The sequence below is a fragment of the Cebidichthys violaceus genome, unplaced genomic scaffold (genome assembly GCF_023349555.1).
Source record: "Cebidichthys violaceus isolate CVI_PGR_0920_01 unplaced genomic scaffold, fCebVio1.0.p SCAF_45, whole genome shotgun sequence".
Lineage (NCBI taxonomy): Eukaryota > Metazoa > Chordata > Actinopteri > Perciformes > Stichaeidae > Cebidichthys > Cebidichthys violaceus.
This window is the reverse complement of record NW_027176650.1, coordinates 462,501-480,905: the sequence shown is the minus strand read 5'-3', so window position 1 is coordinate 480,905 and position 18,405 is coordinate 462,501. Positions and strand designations below refer to the sequence as shown.

The window sequence follows — 18,405 nt, the reverse complement described above, 5'->3', positions numbered from 1 at the left end:
GCTGTGATTGGCTAGTAAATCTGCGTGACGTGACCCGGATGTAGAATCCCCGGCTCGAGGTCTGTTCACGTTTCACGTGTTTGTTCGCGTTACAGAGAACAGGTTGGAGTGTTTTTATTCTGTGTTTATGAGTAACTTATAGATTCATTGTTAACGTCACACTGTTCCGGTGGTCGCGAGGCATTTAGTTTAGTTTCACCGGCGACGTTTTATTTTTCAGAAGTGATAAATCGACAGGTTAGCTTAAGGAGCTAACAAGCTAACACGTGTGTTTCTGGAGCAAAACATGAGCTGTGATCGAGTTTAACGAGTTAATGTGGAGTGAACTATGAATGAATGAATGAAGTCAGCATGTGATCTGTCTCTGGGCTGGACGTCACTCATCTACTTGTATTTATTGGTTGATTTGACACATTCATTCAAACATTGCTGCTCCAGAGTTTAGCCAAAGTTACAAAGTGAACCTACTAACAGAATATAAGATTACATTCATAAAGTTAGTTGAGCTTTACAAAGAAGAAGAGAGAATATTAATATACGTAGTGTCATCATCGTACTAACAAGACGACATGAGAGAACTGTGTTCAATAGAAACATGCACTACAGACGTGCTGCTTCATTACACACTACAGACTTAAAACATGCAGACAGACAGGAGCAGTCAGGTTCTCTTTAACTGAGCTGTGTGTGTGTGTGTGTGTGTGTGTGTGTGTGTGTGTGTGTGTGTGTGTGTGTGTGCGTGCGCGTGCGTGTGTGTGTGCGCGTGTGTGTGCGTGCTTCAGGTCGACAGCACCATGACGTCGTTGGCCCACCAGCTGAAGAGGCTGGCGCTGCCTCAGAGCGACTCCAACCTGCTGACGCACAGAGAGGTTGCCTCGCTCCTCTTCGACCCCAAAGACGCCGCCTCCATGGACAGAAGCACCTTCTACGCCCTCGGTGAGTCCCGGTCTGGGTCTCAAAGGACCACCAGAGACCAGCAGGTTACTCCTTCTCCACCATTAACCTCTGCCCCCCCCCACCCTCCAGGCTGCACAGGGCTGGAGGAGCTGCTGGGAATCGAACCGGCCTTCCTGGAGTTCCAGGATTCCCTGTTCAGCCGGGCCTCGCTGACCCTGGAGCGCAGCGTCCAGTCCAAAGAGGTCAACCAGAAGCTGGATGCCGGCATCTCGCTCTTCCTCGCCCGCCTCTCCCCGTACTTCCTCCTCAAACCGGCGCACAAGTGCATCGAGTGGCTGGTGCACCGGTACGCTTCCTCAAGTCTTATTCTACCACACAGAACCGCCTCCCCACCATCCCCACAGTGAGTTCAGCGTCCCGTTGGCGTCTCGCACATTAACTGTTCGTTGCGTTGCAGTTTCCACGTCCAGCTGTACAACAGCGACAGCTTGTTGTCCTGCGCGCTGCCGTATCACCACACCAACGTGTTCGTCAGAGTGCTGCAGCTGCTGAAGATCAGAGACGCCTCCAACCGCTGGAACTGGCTGCAGGGCCTCCAGGTCTGACCCCCCCGCTGCCCCTCTCACTGTAGTGAACATAGAGATGTTATAATGACGTTGTTATGATAATAACGTCATAATAATGTAATGTGTGAACGCTGTGCTGCTGCGTCCTCAGAGAGCCGGTGTTCCGCTGTCCAGAGGAACTCTGATCACTCACTGCTACACAGACCTGAGCTTCATGGACTTCATCTGCTGTCTGGTCACCGACGCCATCCAGGTAACGACACGCTAACGACACACTAACAACATGCTAACGATACTCTGACGACATGCTAACAATACTCTGACGACATGCTAACAATACTCTAATGACACGCTAACGACACACTAACAACATGCTAACGGTACTCTGACGACATGCTAACAATACTCTGACGACACGCTAACGACACACTAACGATACTCTAACAACATGCTAACGATACTCTGACGACATGCTAACGATACTCTGACGACATGCTAACGACATGCTAACAATACTTTGATGACATGCTAACAGCATGCTAACGATACTCTGACGACACACTAACAGCATGCTAACGATACTCTGACGACATGCTAACGACATGCTAACAATACTCTGACGACATGCTAACAGCATGCTAACAATACTCTAACGACACACTAACAGCATGCTAACGATACTCTGACGACATGCTAACAATACTCTAACGACACGCTAACGACACACTAACGATACTCTAACAACATGCTAACGATACTCTGACGACATGCTAACGACATGCTAACAATACTCTGACGACATGCTAACGACATGCTAGCGATACTCTGACGACATGCTAACAATGCGCTGCAGGTAAAAGTCCTGCGTTCAAGAATACATAAATATTTATTCATTTTTTCCTCTTTGAGATTCTGAAAAAGATCAAAACATGAGAACCTGTAATTGAAGTCTGTCTCCTTCTCCTCCTCCTTTCTTCTCCTCCTCCTCCTCCTCCAGGCGTATTCGGGTCACTCTGGGAGTTGCTCCCAGCTCAGAGTGATCTTCTCCTTCTACGCCTCCTCCATCGTCCCGGCTCTGGACGCTGTGGACAAAGTGTCTGACGCCATCATTTCCAAACTGCTGCCGTTCGTTCAGAAGGTAGCGTGACGCCGTTCTTCTTCGTCTTTCTTCAACGTTTCTCATGTGAAGTTCTGGTATGAGCGTCCTCCTCGTCCTTTCAGGGTCTGAAGTCGTCTCTGACGGACTACAAAGCCGCCACCTTCATGATCGTGTGCCAGCTGGCGGTGAAGGTGGTGATGGAGGCGAGTCTGGTCGACACGCTCGCCGCCCAAGTCGCCAAGTCTCTACTCAGGGAGCCCGTGTTGGCCAAGGAGGGTCTGGGCTGCCTCGTGGTGCTGCTGCAGAACCAGAAGGAGGGCTCCGCCGGGCCCAGGTAGGACCGGGAATCGGCGTCGCACCGGATCTGAGGGCGCGGCCTCGTCTCGGTTAATCATCGTCGTCTTCTGTTTTGTTCCTCAGGGCCTTCGAGCGTCTGAGCTCCATGCCGGCGCTGGTCTCCACGCTGCAGGTCATGGCGGCTTCTCACGACGTTGGCCCTCTGCTGCGCTACCTGCTGCCTCACCTGGTCCACGCCGGGTTCACGCAGACGGACCGGCTCGCCGTGCTGGAGTCCGTCCTGCGGTCCGTCCCTCTGACTGGTGGCCTGGACCGAACCGTGGCTCGGTAAACGCACCTTCACCGTCGTCTTCGCTCAAGATGAGATAGATTTTTAATGACTGATGTCATCATAACTGAAGACATGTTCTAGTTCTCTCTACTTCTAGTCATGAAGGTTCTGTCTCTACGCGACAAACAGGAAGTCCTCATCTCAGGTGTTTGTGCTGCAGGTTGGTGCTGGACGAGTATCTGAGTCAGACTGAACTCTCTGCTGAGGACTTGTCGGCCCTCGACCGCCGGCTCCTTCCTCTGGTTCGCCTGTTCGAGTCCAGGTGAGTCCGCCTGCTGCTGTACCTGGTGGTCTTCATTTGTTAGTGTTGGACTGTTAAATCTCTAACCAGATTAAGAGAACATGTTGTTCTGAACTAATCGTTTGGTCTGTTACTATCAGTCCCAGCTGGACGTCAGTCATATTTACATATTTAAATAATAATAATATAAAACACATCGGTCCATCTTGAGGAACACTGTGCTAGCATTAGCTCTGTGTTAGCATTAGCTCTGTGTTAGCATTAGCTCTGTGTTAGCATTAGCCCTGTGTTAGCATTAGCTCTGTGTTAGCATTAGCTCTGTGCTAGCATTAGCCCTGTGTTAGCATTAGCCCTGTGTTAGCATTAGCTCTGTGTTAGCATTAGCTCTGTGTTTGTCCTCCCTCAGATACTGTGCAGCTCTGGACGGCGTCCTCGCGGCTCACGTGACCGACGTCAGCAGCAGTGAGCAGAAACATCTCTACCACCAGTTCCTCTCTTTGTCCATGAGCAGCGGGAAGTACCAGGTACACACAGTATTGTGTTGTTGGTACTTCAGAAGTATTTGTCTGTTAAACGTGATGCTAATGCTCTCATTGAATCCCTCCCGTGTTTAGATAATGGGCGACTCGGACACCTCGCTGCTCCTCAGTCTGAAACACCCGCAGCCTTCAGTCAGAGTGTCGGCGCTGGATCACCTGATGGACGTCATCACCTCCACACAGGTACGGCAGACGGTTCAGGTGAAGTCAGGATCACTGGAGACGGACTGGTTCTCTCTGCTACCTATTCAAATATTCATTGTTCTGTGGAACTACTTCAGAATAACTTAATGAATGTCTGGTGTTCCTCAAGGCTCTAAACTGGGCCCCGTTGTTTTCTCTGATTCTTAATAAACATCATGTACAGTGTAAAGATACACACTGCAGGTATAAATACACACTGCAGGTATAGATACACACTGCAGGTATAGATACACACAAATGCATCTCATGTTTCTCCTCAGCAGCAGAGTTTGGACGAAGTCTTCCTGAGAGACGCCGTCATGGACCGACTGAAGGACGACGTGCCAGAGGTCGTGTCTGCTGCTCTCAAAGTCCTGGAGGTCAGTGTGATGGGGGACAGGTTTGAGTGTGACAGGTGAAACAGTGGACAGGTGTGACGGGGGACAGGTGAAACAGTGGACAGGTGTGACGGGGGACAGGTGAAACAGTGGACAAGTGTGACCGGGACAGGTGAAACAGTGGACAGGTGTGACGGGGGACAGGTGAAACAGTGGACAGGTGTGACCGGGACAGGTGAAACAGTGGACAGGTGTGACCGGGACAGGTGAAACAGTGGACAGGTGTGACGGGGGACAGGTGAAACAGTGGACAGGTGTGACCGGGACAGGTGAAACAGTGGACAGGTGTGACGGGGGACAGGTGTGAGTGTGACGGGGACAGGTGTGACGGGGGACAGGTGAAACAGCACAGTGTTTTTTTTAAAGGATCAGCTGATGCTTGTTGTGTTCAGGTGCTGTTGGACGTGTTGGACCCCGAGGACACCGTGTCTTCTTTACTGTCTCTGCTGCACAGAGGCGATCTGTCGGTGGCTGAGCGCTGGTCAGTGAACTACACACACATGAATGTAATCTGACTACAATGAAAGAAGTATGTAATGTGATGTATGTCACGTTACAATGACATCATCATATCCGTTATTGCTGACCGTTCTGTAAACGACGCCTTCGGGTGTCGTCGGTAACTCTGAGCTCCGTTGTCGTCTCCTGCAGGCTGGCGGTGCTGACGGAGGCGGTGCGTTTACTGTCCGACCCCCGGCTGGGGAAAGGAGACCCGGAGCTGCTGCAGAAGACAGGCTGGAGGCTGCTGCCCTTCCTGGTGATCACCTCCTCCTCAGAGCTCCGCCTGGCCTCCTGCGTCGCCCGGAGCGCCGTCGTCCTCCGACACCCGCTCACCCTGAACTGGGCTCCAGGTGACGGATCAACTCGAAATGTCCTGTCAAGTTCATGCAAACAGTGTTAAGAGACATTTATAATATAAATACTGTAATATAAGATGTTCCTGAATTAATTAAAATAAGCTGCAGTTAAATCTCCGAGCTCAGTAAAATCATCAGTGACTCTGTAAATACACTAAATATAGGAGTTAGACTCTCATGTCTGCAGCTGCTTAGCTTAGCTTAGCTTAGCTTACCTTAGCATAAAGACTGGAACCGGCCAGCGTGGCTCTGTCCAAAGGTAACTTATTTATTTAAGCACCTTTCATACAAACATGCAGCCCAAAACAAACATCAATCAATCAATCAGTCAAATATTTAAAATGATTAAATAAAGTAAACAATAAATAATATGAAAAACTATATTTAAAGGTTATGGTCTTCAGACCATGTCTATTGTGGGCTCTTGTGGTCTCATGTGGTCTCTTGTGGTCTCTTGTGGTCTCTTGTGTCCTCTCAGAACTGGACAAGCTCCTGGAGAGAAGCGGTGAACCTGACTTCGTAGGTTTGGCCAACGAGCGTCTCGTCTCCACCTTGACCAAGAACCTTCTGAACATGGAGAACTTCTCCAGACGGGACGCAGTGAGTGTTGAGTGTTGAGTGTTGAGTGTTGAGTGTGGAGAGTGTGTTGAGTGTGTTGAGTGTGGTGAGAGTGTTGAGTGTGTTGAGTGTGTTGAGTGTGTTGAGTGTGGTGAGAGTGTTGAGTGTGGAGAGTGTGGTGAGTGTTGAGAGAGTGTTGAGAGAGTGTGGAGAGAGTGTGGAGAGAGTGTGGAGAGTGTTGAGTGTGGTGAGAGAGTGTTGAGAGTGTTGTGAGAGTGGTGAGTGTTGAGAGAGTGTTGAGAGAGTGTTGAGTGTGGTGAGAGAGTGTGGAGAGAGTGTGGAGAGTGTGGAGAGAGTGTGGAGAGAGTGTGGAGAGAGTGTGGAGAGTGTTGAGAGTGTGGAGAGAGTGTTGTGAGAGTGTTGTGAGAGTGGTGAGAGAGTGTTGAGTGTGGTGAGAGAGTGTTGAGAGAGTGTTGAGAGTGTGGTGAGAGTGTGGTGAGAGTGTTGAGTGTTGAGAGTGTTGAGAGTGTGGTGAGAGTGTGGTGAGAGTGTGGTGAGAGTGTTGAGTGTTGAGAGTGTTGAGAGTGTGGTGAGAGTGTGGTGAGAGTGTGGTGAGAGTGTTGAGTGTTGAGAGTGTTGAGAGTGTTGTGAGAGTGGTGAGAGTGTTGAGAGTGTTGAGAGTGTTGAGTGTGGTGAGTGTGTTGAGAGTGTTGAGTGGTCAAAGTTTCTCTGATTTGTTGTCACATGACTTCTGACGGAAGCATTCATCACACATGAGGTGTTCAAGGACCGTCGGAAAGATGAAAATCTGACGATAATGACTGTTATTGAAGCGTCTGGCTGTGATAAACGGTGCAGTTTTGCCGATTGTTTAAAGAAGACATGCTTTTCCATCAGAGGGTGAAGTTGTCTGTGTTCTTGAAGCTCGTTGGTTTCTACTGAAGACGATGTTTAAAAACACAAACGTGTAGTTTCTTATGTTTTATCAGAGCAGGAAGTAGAGACTTTGTCGGGGACTATTTTCAGTAACGTGTGTGTGTGTGTGTGTGTGTGTGTGTGTGTGTGTGTGTGTGTGTGTGTGTGTGTGTGTGTGTGTGTGTGTGTGTGTGTGTGTGTGTGTGTGTGTGTGTGTGTGTGTGTGTGTGTGTGTGTGTGTGTGTGTGTGTCTGTCTGCTCTTCAGATGGAGAAGCTGGCCCAGTCGGTGGAGCGGCACCGAGGCTCCGGCCTCAGGTCCAGGGCCTCGTTCCCGGTGCTGACCAAGACTCTGCTGCTGGGTCTGGGCGAGCTGAGCGAGACCCAGCACCTGCTCACTGCTCAGAGGGTCTACTCGCTGCTGGAGGCGCCGCTGCTGGAGGTCATCAGGGAGGCCACCGCCCCCCTGCAGGTCAGACCAGATCCAGATGATTGAGGACGAAACATTTCATAACGTAACACACACATAGACATAGGAAGATGTAGAAGACGTCACGGAAACTGGACAGATTTGATCTGATCTTTTGAGACCTCGTTATTGTTTTTTCTGTGTTTTAACAGGAAGCTGGGCGCTGTGTCGCTGCCCCCCCCTCCTCCTTCTCTGAAGCCATGACTCTGTACCTGAGCAGGTGTGGGCAGCAGCCAGGTGAGCGGCTGGACCGAGAGTTCAGCTTCGTCCTGATCTCTCTGCTCAGAGACTTCATCTCCTCTCTCAGGTGTCACGACACGTCCTTCAAAGGTAAGTCCACTTCAGTTACTTAGAGTTCACCTGACGAGACGCTCGGCATGTCGTGTGTTCACGTCTCTACCAGGTGAGTTCACCTGAAGACCTTCATCATGTCGTGTGTTCACGTCTCTACCAGGTGACGTGTGGTGGAACCCGGAGAAGCTGGACACAAACACCTGTTGTTACCTGGGGCTCACCTGCCGCCTCTTCAGTGTCATCATCAGCGGTGCCGGCGAGGGGCCGGCAGCTGGCAGCTTCAGAGACTTGATGAAGCTGCTCATCCAGGTATGAGGTCACTTCCTGTTTACCAATCACACCTGTGATTCACCTCAGATCGATTGTTGTTTTTTGCTAATTAAACGTTTTGGGAAAATTAGCTTTATTCACATTGTGGATTTAGAGAAGAAGATCTGTACCAGCCGATTAGCTTAGCTTAGCATAAAGACTAGCCAGACTAGCCTTTTCCCCAGTTTACAGTCTTTATGCTAAGCTAAGCTAACCAGTATCGGTCTGACTCTCAGAGAGGCTTTCATGCAGACCTGTTCCTTTAAGGTGACTCCTAACTTCGTCCACCTCCTCCAGGTTCACCTGAGCGAGCCGCCGATGCTCTTCCGGTTCCTGTGCGTGCTGTGGGGCTACAGCAGTAACCACGGTGACCAGCTGGACGTGAAGGTGGGCGCCGTCCTGCAGACCCGGGCTCTGTACGTGGGCGGAGCTCTGCTGAGCGCCCAGCCGGCCGCCACGCTGGAGCAGCTGGTCGCTGCCGACTCGCCTGGTAAAAAATAAATCATTAAAGGGTCTATCTGGGTTTAGCAACATGCTAACATGCTAAGCTAAGATGTTGACAATCACTCTGTCTGTCTGTCTCTCTCAGTGGTCCCGTCCTTGCTCTGCTGTCTCACCTCTCCGGTTCGGGAGGTCCGGAGGGCGGCTCTCGGCGCTCTGCACAGCCTATCGGGAGCCGGCGCTTCTCCCTTCCAGCCAATCACAGAGAAGCTTCTGAAGACCTCGGAGGAGATCATCGCCGACCCGTCGTACCTGAGCCAGGTGAGCCTGAGTCACATGAGGCAGTGACTCGTGTGTGTGTGTGTGTGTGTGTGTGTGTGTGTGTGTGTGTGTATATACACACACACATATACACATACTTACAGTATATAACATTGTTCTTTGTATTGGCGGCTGCAGGCTCTCGGCGTGCTTCATGACGAGTGTTCGTCTGTTAAAGTGACGACGCAGCAGAAGAAGCTGCAGTTGTCGATCCAGCAGCTGCTGCGGAGCGTTCAGACTCCCAGCTGCCCGACCTACAGCGCCTGCTGCCTGCTGCGAGCGCTGAGCCACGTCAGCGGACAGGTGAGGGCAGGAACGCACCTGTAAACGCTCGTCGGCAAACTGACCCGACATGTCGCTTTAATCACGTGGATCCGGTGTCTTCTCCTCTCAGTCCGTGCTGTCCGAGCTGCTTCCCCTTCTGGACCGTCTGCTGGAGCAGAGCGGCCCCGACACCCCGACCCTGCTGCGGGCCGAGACCCAGCTGATGCACCTCGTCCTGGGGAAGTACAACGAGGCGTCGGCCCCCCTGCTGGCCCGGGACCAGAACTGTTTGGATCTGTTCGTCAGAGCTCTGAAGACCTCGACCCAGCCGCACCCCGACATCCCCAGCTGCCAGGTCATCGCCCTGGAACAGGTCAGTGTTGAGACCCAGCTGCGGTTCTGGTCTGTTACACTGATAGTTACAGTTCCCAACCTTACTCGCGGTGACTAATTTAAAGTCCTTCCTCTTCGTCGTCTCAGATCACCAGGCCGTTCTTCTCGGCCCTCGGAGACGAGGCGGTGCGGCAGAAGCTGCTGTCGGCGATGCTGGACGTGCTGGTGGAGAGCCGGAGTCCTCTGGTGGCCAACGGCATCGGCGGCGTGTTTAAAGGGGTGAGAGACCAGCTGCTCCAGATCCTGAACCTCTGTAGACCTCCGCTTCCTGTCTGTTAGTCAGCTCACCTGTTGTTGTTCTTTGTCAGCTGACGCTGGACGCTCAGCTGCTGGCCAATGAGCTCGCTCCTCCTGAGAAACCCAAAGTGAGCGTGACGGTGCAGCAGAGCCGCCGCAGGATCAGCCTGAGGTGAAGTTCATTTACAAGTACTGAAGTACAACAGTGAGGTACTTATTGTGATGTTTCTGCTGCTCTATACTCTACTCCACAGGTACATGTTGTACTTTATACTGTACTACACCTCACAGGTACATGTTGTACTTTATACTGTACTACACCTCACAGGTACATGTTGTACTTTATACTGTACTACACCTCACAGGTACATGTTGTACTTTATACTGTACTACACCTCACAGGTTAATGTTGTACTTTATACTGTACTACACCTCACAGGTACATGTTGTACTTTATACTCCACTACACCTCACAGGTACATGTTGTACTTTATACTCCACTACACCTCACAGGTACATGTTGTACTTTGTGTCTCCATCAGGAGGCCTCAGGAGGCCGGTGACGGGGGTCCACAGGGGGGCGCTGTGTCCTGGATCAGAGTCACTCTGATCCTGGAGCTGCTGCAGCACAAGAAGAAGCTGAAGAGAGCCCAGACGCTGGTGCCGGTTCTGTTCTCTCTGCTCTCCAGGTACCATGTGTCCTCTGAGGGATCACTCATGACCACGTCTCATGAAGTACTCTGGACCTGACATGTGTTGTGTTCTCAGGAGTCTGGAGCAGGGTCCAGATGACCACACCAACATGGAGTACACCAAGCAGCTGCTGCTCAGCTGTCTGCTCAACATCTGCCACAAGCTGAGTCCTGAAGGGGGCGCCGTGGGTCCCGGTAGGTCATCGGAGGGAGGACGGGTCACGAACACTGTTTCCTCTGCAGGAAGTCACCTAACTGAGCCTGCTCCTCACGTTCTCCTCACATTCTCCTCATGTTCTCCTCACAGAACGTTCTCCTCACGTTCTCCTCACGTTCTTCTCATGTTCTCCTCACAGAACGTTCTCCTCACGTTCTCCTCACATTCTCCTCACGTTCTCCTCACATTCTCCTCATGTTCTCCTCACGTTCTTCTCATGTTCTCCTCACGTTCTCCTCACGTTCTCCTCACAGAACGTTCTCCTCACGTTCTCCTCACAGAACGTTCTCCTCACGTTCTCCTCACAGAACATTCTCCTCACGTTCTCCTCACGTTCTCCTCACAGAACGTTCTCCTCATGTTCTCCTCACGTTCTCCTCTGTAGACGTGCTGGATGAAGAGAAGTTCAGCGTGGAGCTGGTGGTTCAGTGCATCAGAGCGACCGACGTGCCACAGACTCACCACCACGCTCTGCTGCTGCTGGGCGCCGCCGCCGCCATCTTCCCCGTGAGTCTTCATCTGAAGCCGGCGCTGTGATTGTGATCTAGCAGAACGTTGTGATTGTGATCTAGCAGAACGTTGTGATTGTGATCTAGCAGAACGTTGTGATTGTGATCTGACCTGTGTGTGGCCCTCCAGGAGAAGGTCCTCCACAACATCATGCCCATCTTCACCTTCATGGGAGCCAACGTCATGCGTCTGGACGACGCCTACAGCTTCAGAGTCATCGACCAGACGGTGCAGCTGGTGATACCGGCTCTGATCCAGGTGAGGCTGGAGACCGTCAGCTGGAGACGAAGAGTCACAGGAGGGAAAGATTCATTAACTTCTTCTTCTTCTTCCTCTTCCTCCTCCTTTTAACTCCTCCTCCCCCTCTTCCTCCTCCTCCTCTTAACTCTCATCCCCCTCCTCTTCAACTTCCCCCTCCTCCTCTTCCCTCTCCTCTTCCTCTTTCCCCTCCTCCTCCTCCTCTTCCCCCCCCCCCCCCCCCCCCTCCCTTCTTCCTTCTCTTCCTCTTCCCCCTCCACCTCCTCCTCCTTCTCCTCTCCCCCCCCCTCTTCCTCAGGCCCACCAGCTGTCTGACGGGAGCTCTTCGTCTCACGTGGTGTCGGTGGTGACTCGTGTTCTTCACGTGTTTGTTGACGCTCTTCCTCACGTTCCTGATCACCGGCGTCTTCCCATCCTCAGTCAGCTGGTGACCACGCTGGGGCCCGCCCGCTTCCTCTGGGTCCTAATGCTCCTCCTGTTCAAGCTGCACGCCACGCAGACCGCCGGCTCCACCGGCGAGAAGGCGAGTGTAGCGGCAAGGCATCGTGGGAGTTGTAGTCTGAGACTTTAACTTGTGAATCCACGCGTACGTTTTCAGCTTCGATTGATCCCACAGCAGGAAGTACAACGTGTTCTGTGTGTTTTCAGGATGCAGCTCTGGAGAAAGACGTGGACTTCTGGATTTCTCTCTGCTGTGAGTTTGAGGTCAGCGAGCAGCTCACCTCCCTCATCAACATCCTCGTCTTCCTCCTGCAGCTGCCCGACGACAAAGACGACGGTGAGCAGCTCATGAACCCGGCAAACAACATGTCTTCTAGTGAAGAAGGAAACTAACAAAGTCTCTGGATGTTTCTGTCCTCAGCAGCTCCGGTGAAGCGCCGGCCGGGACCCCAGAAGAAGAAGGAGGAGGAGGAGGAGAAGGTGGAGGAGCTGATCTTCAGTCTGGAGGCTCACAGCAGCAAAGAACTGAGACACTTCAAGTTCCTCTCTGTCTCCTTCATGGCTCAGCTGCTCGGCTCGGCCGGCTTCATCGGGAAGGTGGGCGACGTCTCCGAGGGAGCGTTCACAATACGAAGTGTTCTGTATCGTGTGTAATCGTGTGTAATCGTGTGTAAACGTGTGGCGGTGTGTGTTCAGGTGGCAGACAGAGGAGACGCCGTGGACGAGTCTCTGCAGCAGAGGTGAGTTTAAAGTGAGGTGAGTTTAAAGTGAGTCCTTAAAGGTGGGTTTGTGTGTGACGGGTCGCTGGTGTTTCAGGCTGCTGGAGGAGATCCTGCGTTACATCCACGCCGTCGCTCGCTGTGTGGAGGATAACGTCGACAAACCCACCGCCAAGTTCTGGAGGGTTCTGCTCAATAAGGCCTACGAAGTCCTGGATAAGGTCCATAAATACAAGGATCACTACAGGTGTGTGTTATTACCTCCGTCGTCTGTGAGCACATCGTTCACCTCCTTGTTGTGGTCTTCTGTTGCCCAGGTGAACTGCTTGTTGCCCACGGACACCTTCATCACGGTGATGAGGGGGCTGATGGGTAACGAGCTGGCGTCTGTCAGGAGGAAAGCTCTGGAGCTGCTGAACAACAAACTACAGCACCGCACTCAGTGGGAGGACCAGCAGGTGACGCTATATATGCTTTACCTGTAATATAGATGAACTCTATATGTGCTTTACCTGTAATATAAGATGAACTCTATATGTGCTTTACCTGTAATATAAGATGAACTCTATATGTGCTTTACCTGTAATATAGATGAACTCTATATATGCTTTACCTGTAATATAGATGAACTCTATATGTGCTTTACCTGTAATATAAGATGAACTCTATATGTGCTTTACCTGTAATATAAGATGAACTCTATATGTGCTTTACCTGTAATATAGATGAACTCTATATATGCTTTACCTGTAGTATAGATGAACTCTATATATATATATATATATATATATATATATATATATATATATATATATATATATATATATATATATATATATATATATATATATATTCATCTAGTATAGATGAACTCTATATATGCTTTACCTGTAATATAAGATGAACTTTATTATTACATTTAATTATGTTAATTAATCATTTCTTCTCAGGTCACTGTGCTCTTACAGCTGATCGGCGACCTCCTGAGCATTGTGGGTAAAAGTAGTTGTAAGGTGTTGGAGGCGGAGCAGGAGGCGGAGCACGCCGTCAACCGACAGACGGCACTCTACAGCCTCAAGCTGCTCTGTCGCAGTCTGGGCTCCGCCCACCAGGAGGCATTCGTCCCCGTCCTGCAGCAGACGGTGGACATCGTGATGAAGACGGAGGAGGAGAAGAACGTGACAAGCAGCGCTCTGCTCTGCATCGCTGAGGTGGTCGGAGCGCTGAAGGCCCTCGCCATCCCTCAGCTACCACGGTATGTATATAAAATAATATATTATATATTATGTATTATATTACATATTATTAATATTAAGTTGTTTTGTCCCCAGGTTGATGCCGGCGGTGTTGACCACGCTGACAGACAGGAAGGAGCTGTTGACCAATGAGATCTACCTGCTGAGCGCCGTCACCGCCCTGCAGCGCGTCACCGAGACGCTGCCTCACTTCATGAGCCCGTACCTGCAGGACACCACCTCACAGGTACGCCTCACCTGAGCGGCACCGCGCCCCAACGCGGGAAACGACATGCTCACCAGGTGTGTGACGCTTCACTTCCTGTCCCACCCCCCCCCCCCCCCCCCCCCCCCCCCCCCCCCCACAGGTGTGTCGGCTGACCCGTCTGCTGGAGTCTTCCTCGTCCTCTTCCTCGGCCGCCGTTCAGCTGACGGCGCGTCTCTCTTCCCTCAGGAGCTCCCTCGCCACCCGGCTGCCCCCCAGGGTCCTACTGCCCCCCCTCACCAGGTGCTACAGCAGCATGGTGCTGGACAGGAAGGTAGAGACAAACTGCTTCCTGTAAACACAGAGCTTCTCTCTCGTCGTTCTGGAGGGAAACTTTTGTTTTTAACTTCTGCTTTCTTAAGCCCTACGCCCCCGATTTCGGGTCCGCTGTAGCATTTACCATCCAAAAATGACCATTTGCATGTAATTATGAATATGAAAAAAAAAAAGAAAAAAAAAAACTTTCAAAATCTGCTTAAAACAAACAATCCAAGACATTCTGACACACTCCAAACACCATTCTACACAAATAGTATACGCAAATAAAAGATTTATCACAAAATCACGTATTTCTAGCCATAAGTCGCTCTTCTCCGAGTTAGCATAACAAAGCTAACTGTTAGCATAGGCAACCGAAATATCAAACAGCACGAGCATTCGACACAGATTGCAGACCTATCAGATCGCCTCTCCGGTAAACCCTCACAAGGCTGTGAGCAAGCAAACACCAGAAACACAATGCGTAATATCCTTCAAAATCATCCAAAGCTCCTTACCTTTTCGTTGTTCTGCTGTATATCTCCGCTTATTTCCGTCAACAATATTTCTACGTATTTCCGGTGCGTCTCTGAAATGTCCCCGCGGAGAAACAAGGGCCCAATAACAAAGGGAGGTCCCCCCGTGTGGGGGATGGGTGTGAATTCCGGCGAGGTTGTGCGCACGGTTCAAGTGACGCGCCACTGTTTTACTCCCTGCTGGCGAACGCTTCTGTCTATCAAAATCACGAGGGGTTTGTTAGATTCTGTGGACTCAGACACTTCTAAGGAGGGCCCATTGACTGAAATCGACCAACCACAGGCTGAGCTAGGAGACCTGGAGTGGAAGCCAGATGAGAAACTCCCATGGATGACAGACATAAACAGGCTCAGAGAGGATCCAGGCTCTCTAAATGATGCCAAACTTCTGCATATGATAGATTGAACACTATTAGTCATAAAAGAAGTGAAATATATAATTATATACTATATGAAATTACAATGGAACAGCTGGAACCAAATGACATTTTGGTTGACCTCGGCTGAAATCTCTGCACTCAGACCTCTCTAGCTCTTGAATGCTTCACTTTATCAAAGAATACATTGTGCAGAGAGACTCTCAACCCATTGGGCTATGATCTGGAGAGGAGAAAAGCTTTCCACTACAACATTAAAACAAATATTGATTAAAAATCACATTTTTTATAGTCGGAAATTTAAATGTTCAATTTGTGCTGTGTGCCATCTTAATTTACTCTTAACCAGTAACATATATACTGATATTTACACATCTGAACAAATCTCACAAGTGTCAGCTTTCTACACTATAACAACTATTAAAATACACCTTATATTTAGACGAAAATCACTCTCTTAACTATGGGTTGCAAAAATCGAGGAGAGGCCTACAAAAAGGCTTAGGGCTTAACGGGCTCCAAAGGATAGACGTCAATTATATCTCCCAGAATGCATTTCACTAAGAACGTAAGATATCTAATAACGTAAAGCGTGTTTCCCTGCAGCGTCAGCTGGGGGCGCTGATGAGCATCCTGAAGGAACACATAGGTCACATGGAGAAAGACCAGCTCAATTTCCACCAATCAGAGCTCACCTCCTTCTTCCTCGTGGCCCTAGACTTCAGAGCCCAACACTGTCAGGTGAGTCCCATGTCTCCTCCTCCTCCTCCTCCTCCTCCTCGTTGTTTACAGGTGTTGATGTAAACAAAGTGTCTCAATCTCTAGTTTCAAGTCTTCTTCAATACAGCATGATGTTCATTTCGTACATTATGCTCCATTTAGAGTCAAACAGACCACAAAGCAGGGGATGATTTAGGGGCGAGGCTACACACTGATTGACAGGTCTCTACCAAAGACGTCATTGGTTCACGTCTCGAGCTTTGACACCCTGACTTCCTGTCTGCAGGGAGATCTGCAGATGACGGCTGAGGTAGAAGGTCATGTGATCGACTGTCTGCTCACCATGGTGATGAAACTATCAGAGGTCACATTCAGACCTCTGTTCTTCAAGGTAACCTGTCTGTCTGTCTGTCTCTCTGTCTGTCTGACTGTCTCTCTGTATGTCTCTCTCTTTGACTGTCTGTCTCTCTGTCTCTCAGCTATTTGACTGGAGTAAATCGGACACTAAAGAGCGTCTCCTGACTTTCTACCGTCTGGTGGACTTCATCTCAGAGAGACTCAAAGGACTCTTCGTCCTGTTCGCTGGAAATCTGGTGAAACCGTTTTCTGAGCTTCTGAGACAGACCAACCGCTCCAAGACAGGTTATTGTTGTTGTTGTTGTTGTTGTTGTTGTTAGGGTTATTGATTATTGATGATGTCTCATGTCTCTCTCAGAGTGTCTCTTTGACTGTGAGGAGAAGTCCTCTCTGCTGCTCTTCTCCATCCTCGACTGTCTCTTTAAGATCTTCATGTTCGACTCTCACAAGTTCATCAGCAGAGAACGAGCTGAAGTTCTGATGGGCCCATTGGTGGACCAGGTGAGGGTCTCACCTGTCTCTCTCTCTCTCTCACTCACACACACACACACACACACGCACGCACGCACGCACACACACACACACACACACACACACACACACACACACACACACACACACACACACACACACACACACACACACACACACACACACACACACACACACCTACACCTGTCTCACACACACACCTGTCTCTGTGGTCCCTGCAGCTGGAGAACACAGCTGGAGGAGACCAGGTCTACCAGCAGATGGTGACCCAGCACCTGGTCCCCTGTGTGGGTCAGTTCTCTGTGGCGCTGACTGACGACTCCCAGTGGAAAACCCTCAACTACCAGATCCTCCTGAAGACCAGACACCAGGACTCTAAGGTGAGGACAGACACAAAAATGTGTACTTTTACTGCAGTAAAATATCTCAATTCTCTCTCTTTTCTTTTCTCCCCCCCCAGGTGCGTTTCTCCTCTCTGTTGATGCTGATGGAGTTGGCCTCTAAACTGAAGGAGAACTACGTGGTTCTTCTTCCAGAGACCATCCCCTTCCTGGCTGAGCTGATGGAGGGTGAGGACACACACACACGTATACATGTATGATATGTGTATACATGTATGATATATGTGTATACATGTATGATATATGTATACATGTATGATATATGTATACATGTATGATATATGTGTATACATGTATGATATATGTGTATACATGTATGATATATGTATACATGTATGATATATGTGTATACATGTATGATATGTGTATACATGTATGATATGTGTATACATGTATGATATGTGTATACATGTATGATATGTGTGTATACATGTATGATATATGTGTATACATGTATGATATATGTGTATACATGTATGATATATGTGTATACATGTATGATATATGTGTATACATGTATGATATATGTGTATACATGTATGATATATGTGTATACATGTATGATATGTGTATACATGTATGATATGTGTATACATGTATGATATGTGTATACATGTATGATATGTGTGTATACATGTATGATATATGTGTATACATGTATGATATATGTGTATACATGTATGATATATGTGTATACATGTATGATATATGTGTATACATGTATGATATATGTGTATACATGTATGATATATGTGTATACATGTATGATATGTGTATACATGTATGATATGTGTATACATGTATGATATATGTGTATACATGTATGATATATGTGTATACATGTATGATATGTGTATACATGTATGATATGTGTATACATGTATGATATGTGTATACATGTATGATATGTGTGTATACATGTATGATATGTGTGTATACATGTATGATATGTGTGTATACATGTATGATATATGTGTATACATGTATGATATATGTGTATACATGTATGATATATGTGTATACATGTATGATATATGTGTATACATGTATGATATGTGTGTATACATGTATGATATGTGTGTATACATGTATGATATATGTGTATACATGTATGATATGTGTGTATACATGTATGATATGTGTGTATACATGTATGATATGTGTGTATACATGTATGATATGTGTGTATACATGTATGATATGTGTGTATACATGTATGATATGTGTATACATGTATGATATGTGTATACATGTATGATATATGTGTATACATGTATGATATATGTGTATACATGTATGATATATGTGTATATATGTGTG

At 48.8% G+C, this 18,405-nt stretch overlaps 1 protein-coding gene across 1 annotated transcript in view; it reads left to right on the top strand.

Moving 5' to 3' along the window:
* The first annotated feature begins 64 nt into the window (after positions 1-64).
* Positions 65-18,405, top strand: part of heatr1 (HEAT repeat containing 1) — a 19,209-nt gene continuing 868 nt past the window's right edge. Inside the window, exons 1-43 of the mRNA XM_068729311.1 lie at positions 65-102; positions 783-936; positions 1,027-1,243; positions 1,355-1,496; positions 1,615-1,716; positions 2,461-2,601; positions 2,685-2,896; positions 2,983-3,186; positions 3,351-3,452; positions 3,838-3,955; positions 4,046-4,153; positions 4,435-4,533; positions 4,944-5,032; positions 5,203-5,402; positions 5,887-6,008; positions 7,148-7,351; positions 7,501-7,678; positions 7,803-7,951; positions 8,249-8,441; positions 8,541-8,713; positions 8,852-9,016; positions 9,108-9,350; positions 9,458-9,589; positions 9,679-9,779; positions 10,150-10,296; positions 10,376-10,494; positions 10,902-11,023; positions 11,156-11,284; positions 11,583-11,807; positions 11,933-12,062; positions 12,147-12,322; positions 12,422-12,465; positions 12,542-12,665; positions 12,762-12,902; positions 13,395-13,699; positions 13,776-13,926; positions 14,048-14,218; positions 15,722-15,856; positions 16,122-16,226; positions 16,315-16,477; positions 16,551-16,693; positions 16,906-17,064; positions 17,145-17,253. Of these exons, the coding sequence (XP_068585412.1) occupies positions 795-936; positions 1,027-1,243; positions 1,355-1,496; positions 1,615-1,716; positions 2,461-2,601; positions 2,685-2,896; positions 2,983-3,186; positions 3,351-3,452; positions 3,838-3,955; positions 4,046-4,153; positions 4,435-4,533; positions 4,944-5,032; positions 5,203-5,402; positions 5,887-6,008; positions 7,148-7,351; positions 7,501-7,678; positions 7,803-7,951; positions 8,249-8,441; positions 8,541-8,713; positions 8,852-9,016; positions 9,108-9,350; positions 9,458-9,589; positions 9,679-9,779; positions 10,150-10,296; positions 10,376-10,494; positions 10,902-11,023; positions 11,156-11,284; positions 11,583-11,807; positions 11,933-12,062; positions 12,147-12,322; positions 12,422-12,465; positions 12,542-12,665; positions 12,762-12,902; positions 13,395-13,699; positions 13,776-13,926; positions 14,048-14,218; positions 15,722-15,856; positions 16,122-16,226; positions 16,315-16,477; positions 16,551-16,693; positions 16,906-17,064; positions 17,145-17,253 (6,334 nt within the window). The 5' untranslated portion in view covers positions 65-102; positions 783-794. The remainder of the gene's footprint in view (positions 103-782; positions 937-1,026; positions 1,244-1,354; positions 1,497-1,614; positions 1,717-2,460; positions 2,602-2,684; positions 2,897-2,982; positions 3,187-3,350; positions 3,453-3,837; positions 3,956-4,045; positions 4,154-4,434; positions 4,534-4,943; positions 5,033-5,202; positions 5,403-5,886; positions 6,009-7,147; positions 7,352-7,500; positions 7,679-7,802; positions 7,952-8,248; positions 8,442-8,540; positions 8,714-8,851; positions 9,017-9,107; positions 9,351-9,457; positions 9,590-9,678; positions 9,780-10,149; positions 10,297-10,375; positions 10,495-10,901; positions 11,024-11,155; positions 11,285-11,582; positions 11,808-11,932; positions 12,063-12,146; positions 12,323-12,421; positions 12,466-12,541; positions 12,666-12,761; positions 12,903-13,394; positions 13,700-13,775; positions 13,927-14,047; positions 14,219-15,721; positions 15,857-16,121; positions 16,227-16,314; positions 16,478-16,550; positions 16,694-16,905; positions 17,065-17,144; positions 17,254-18,405) is intronic.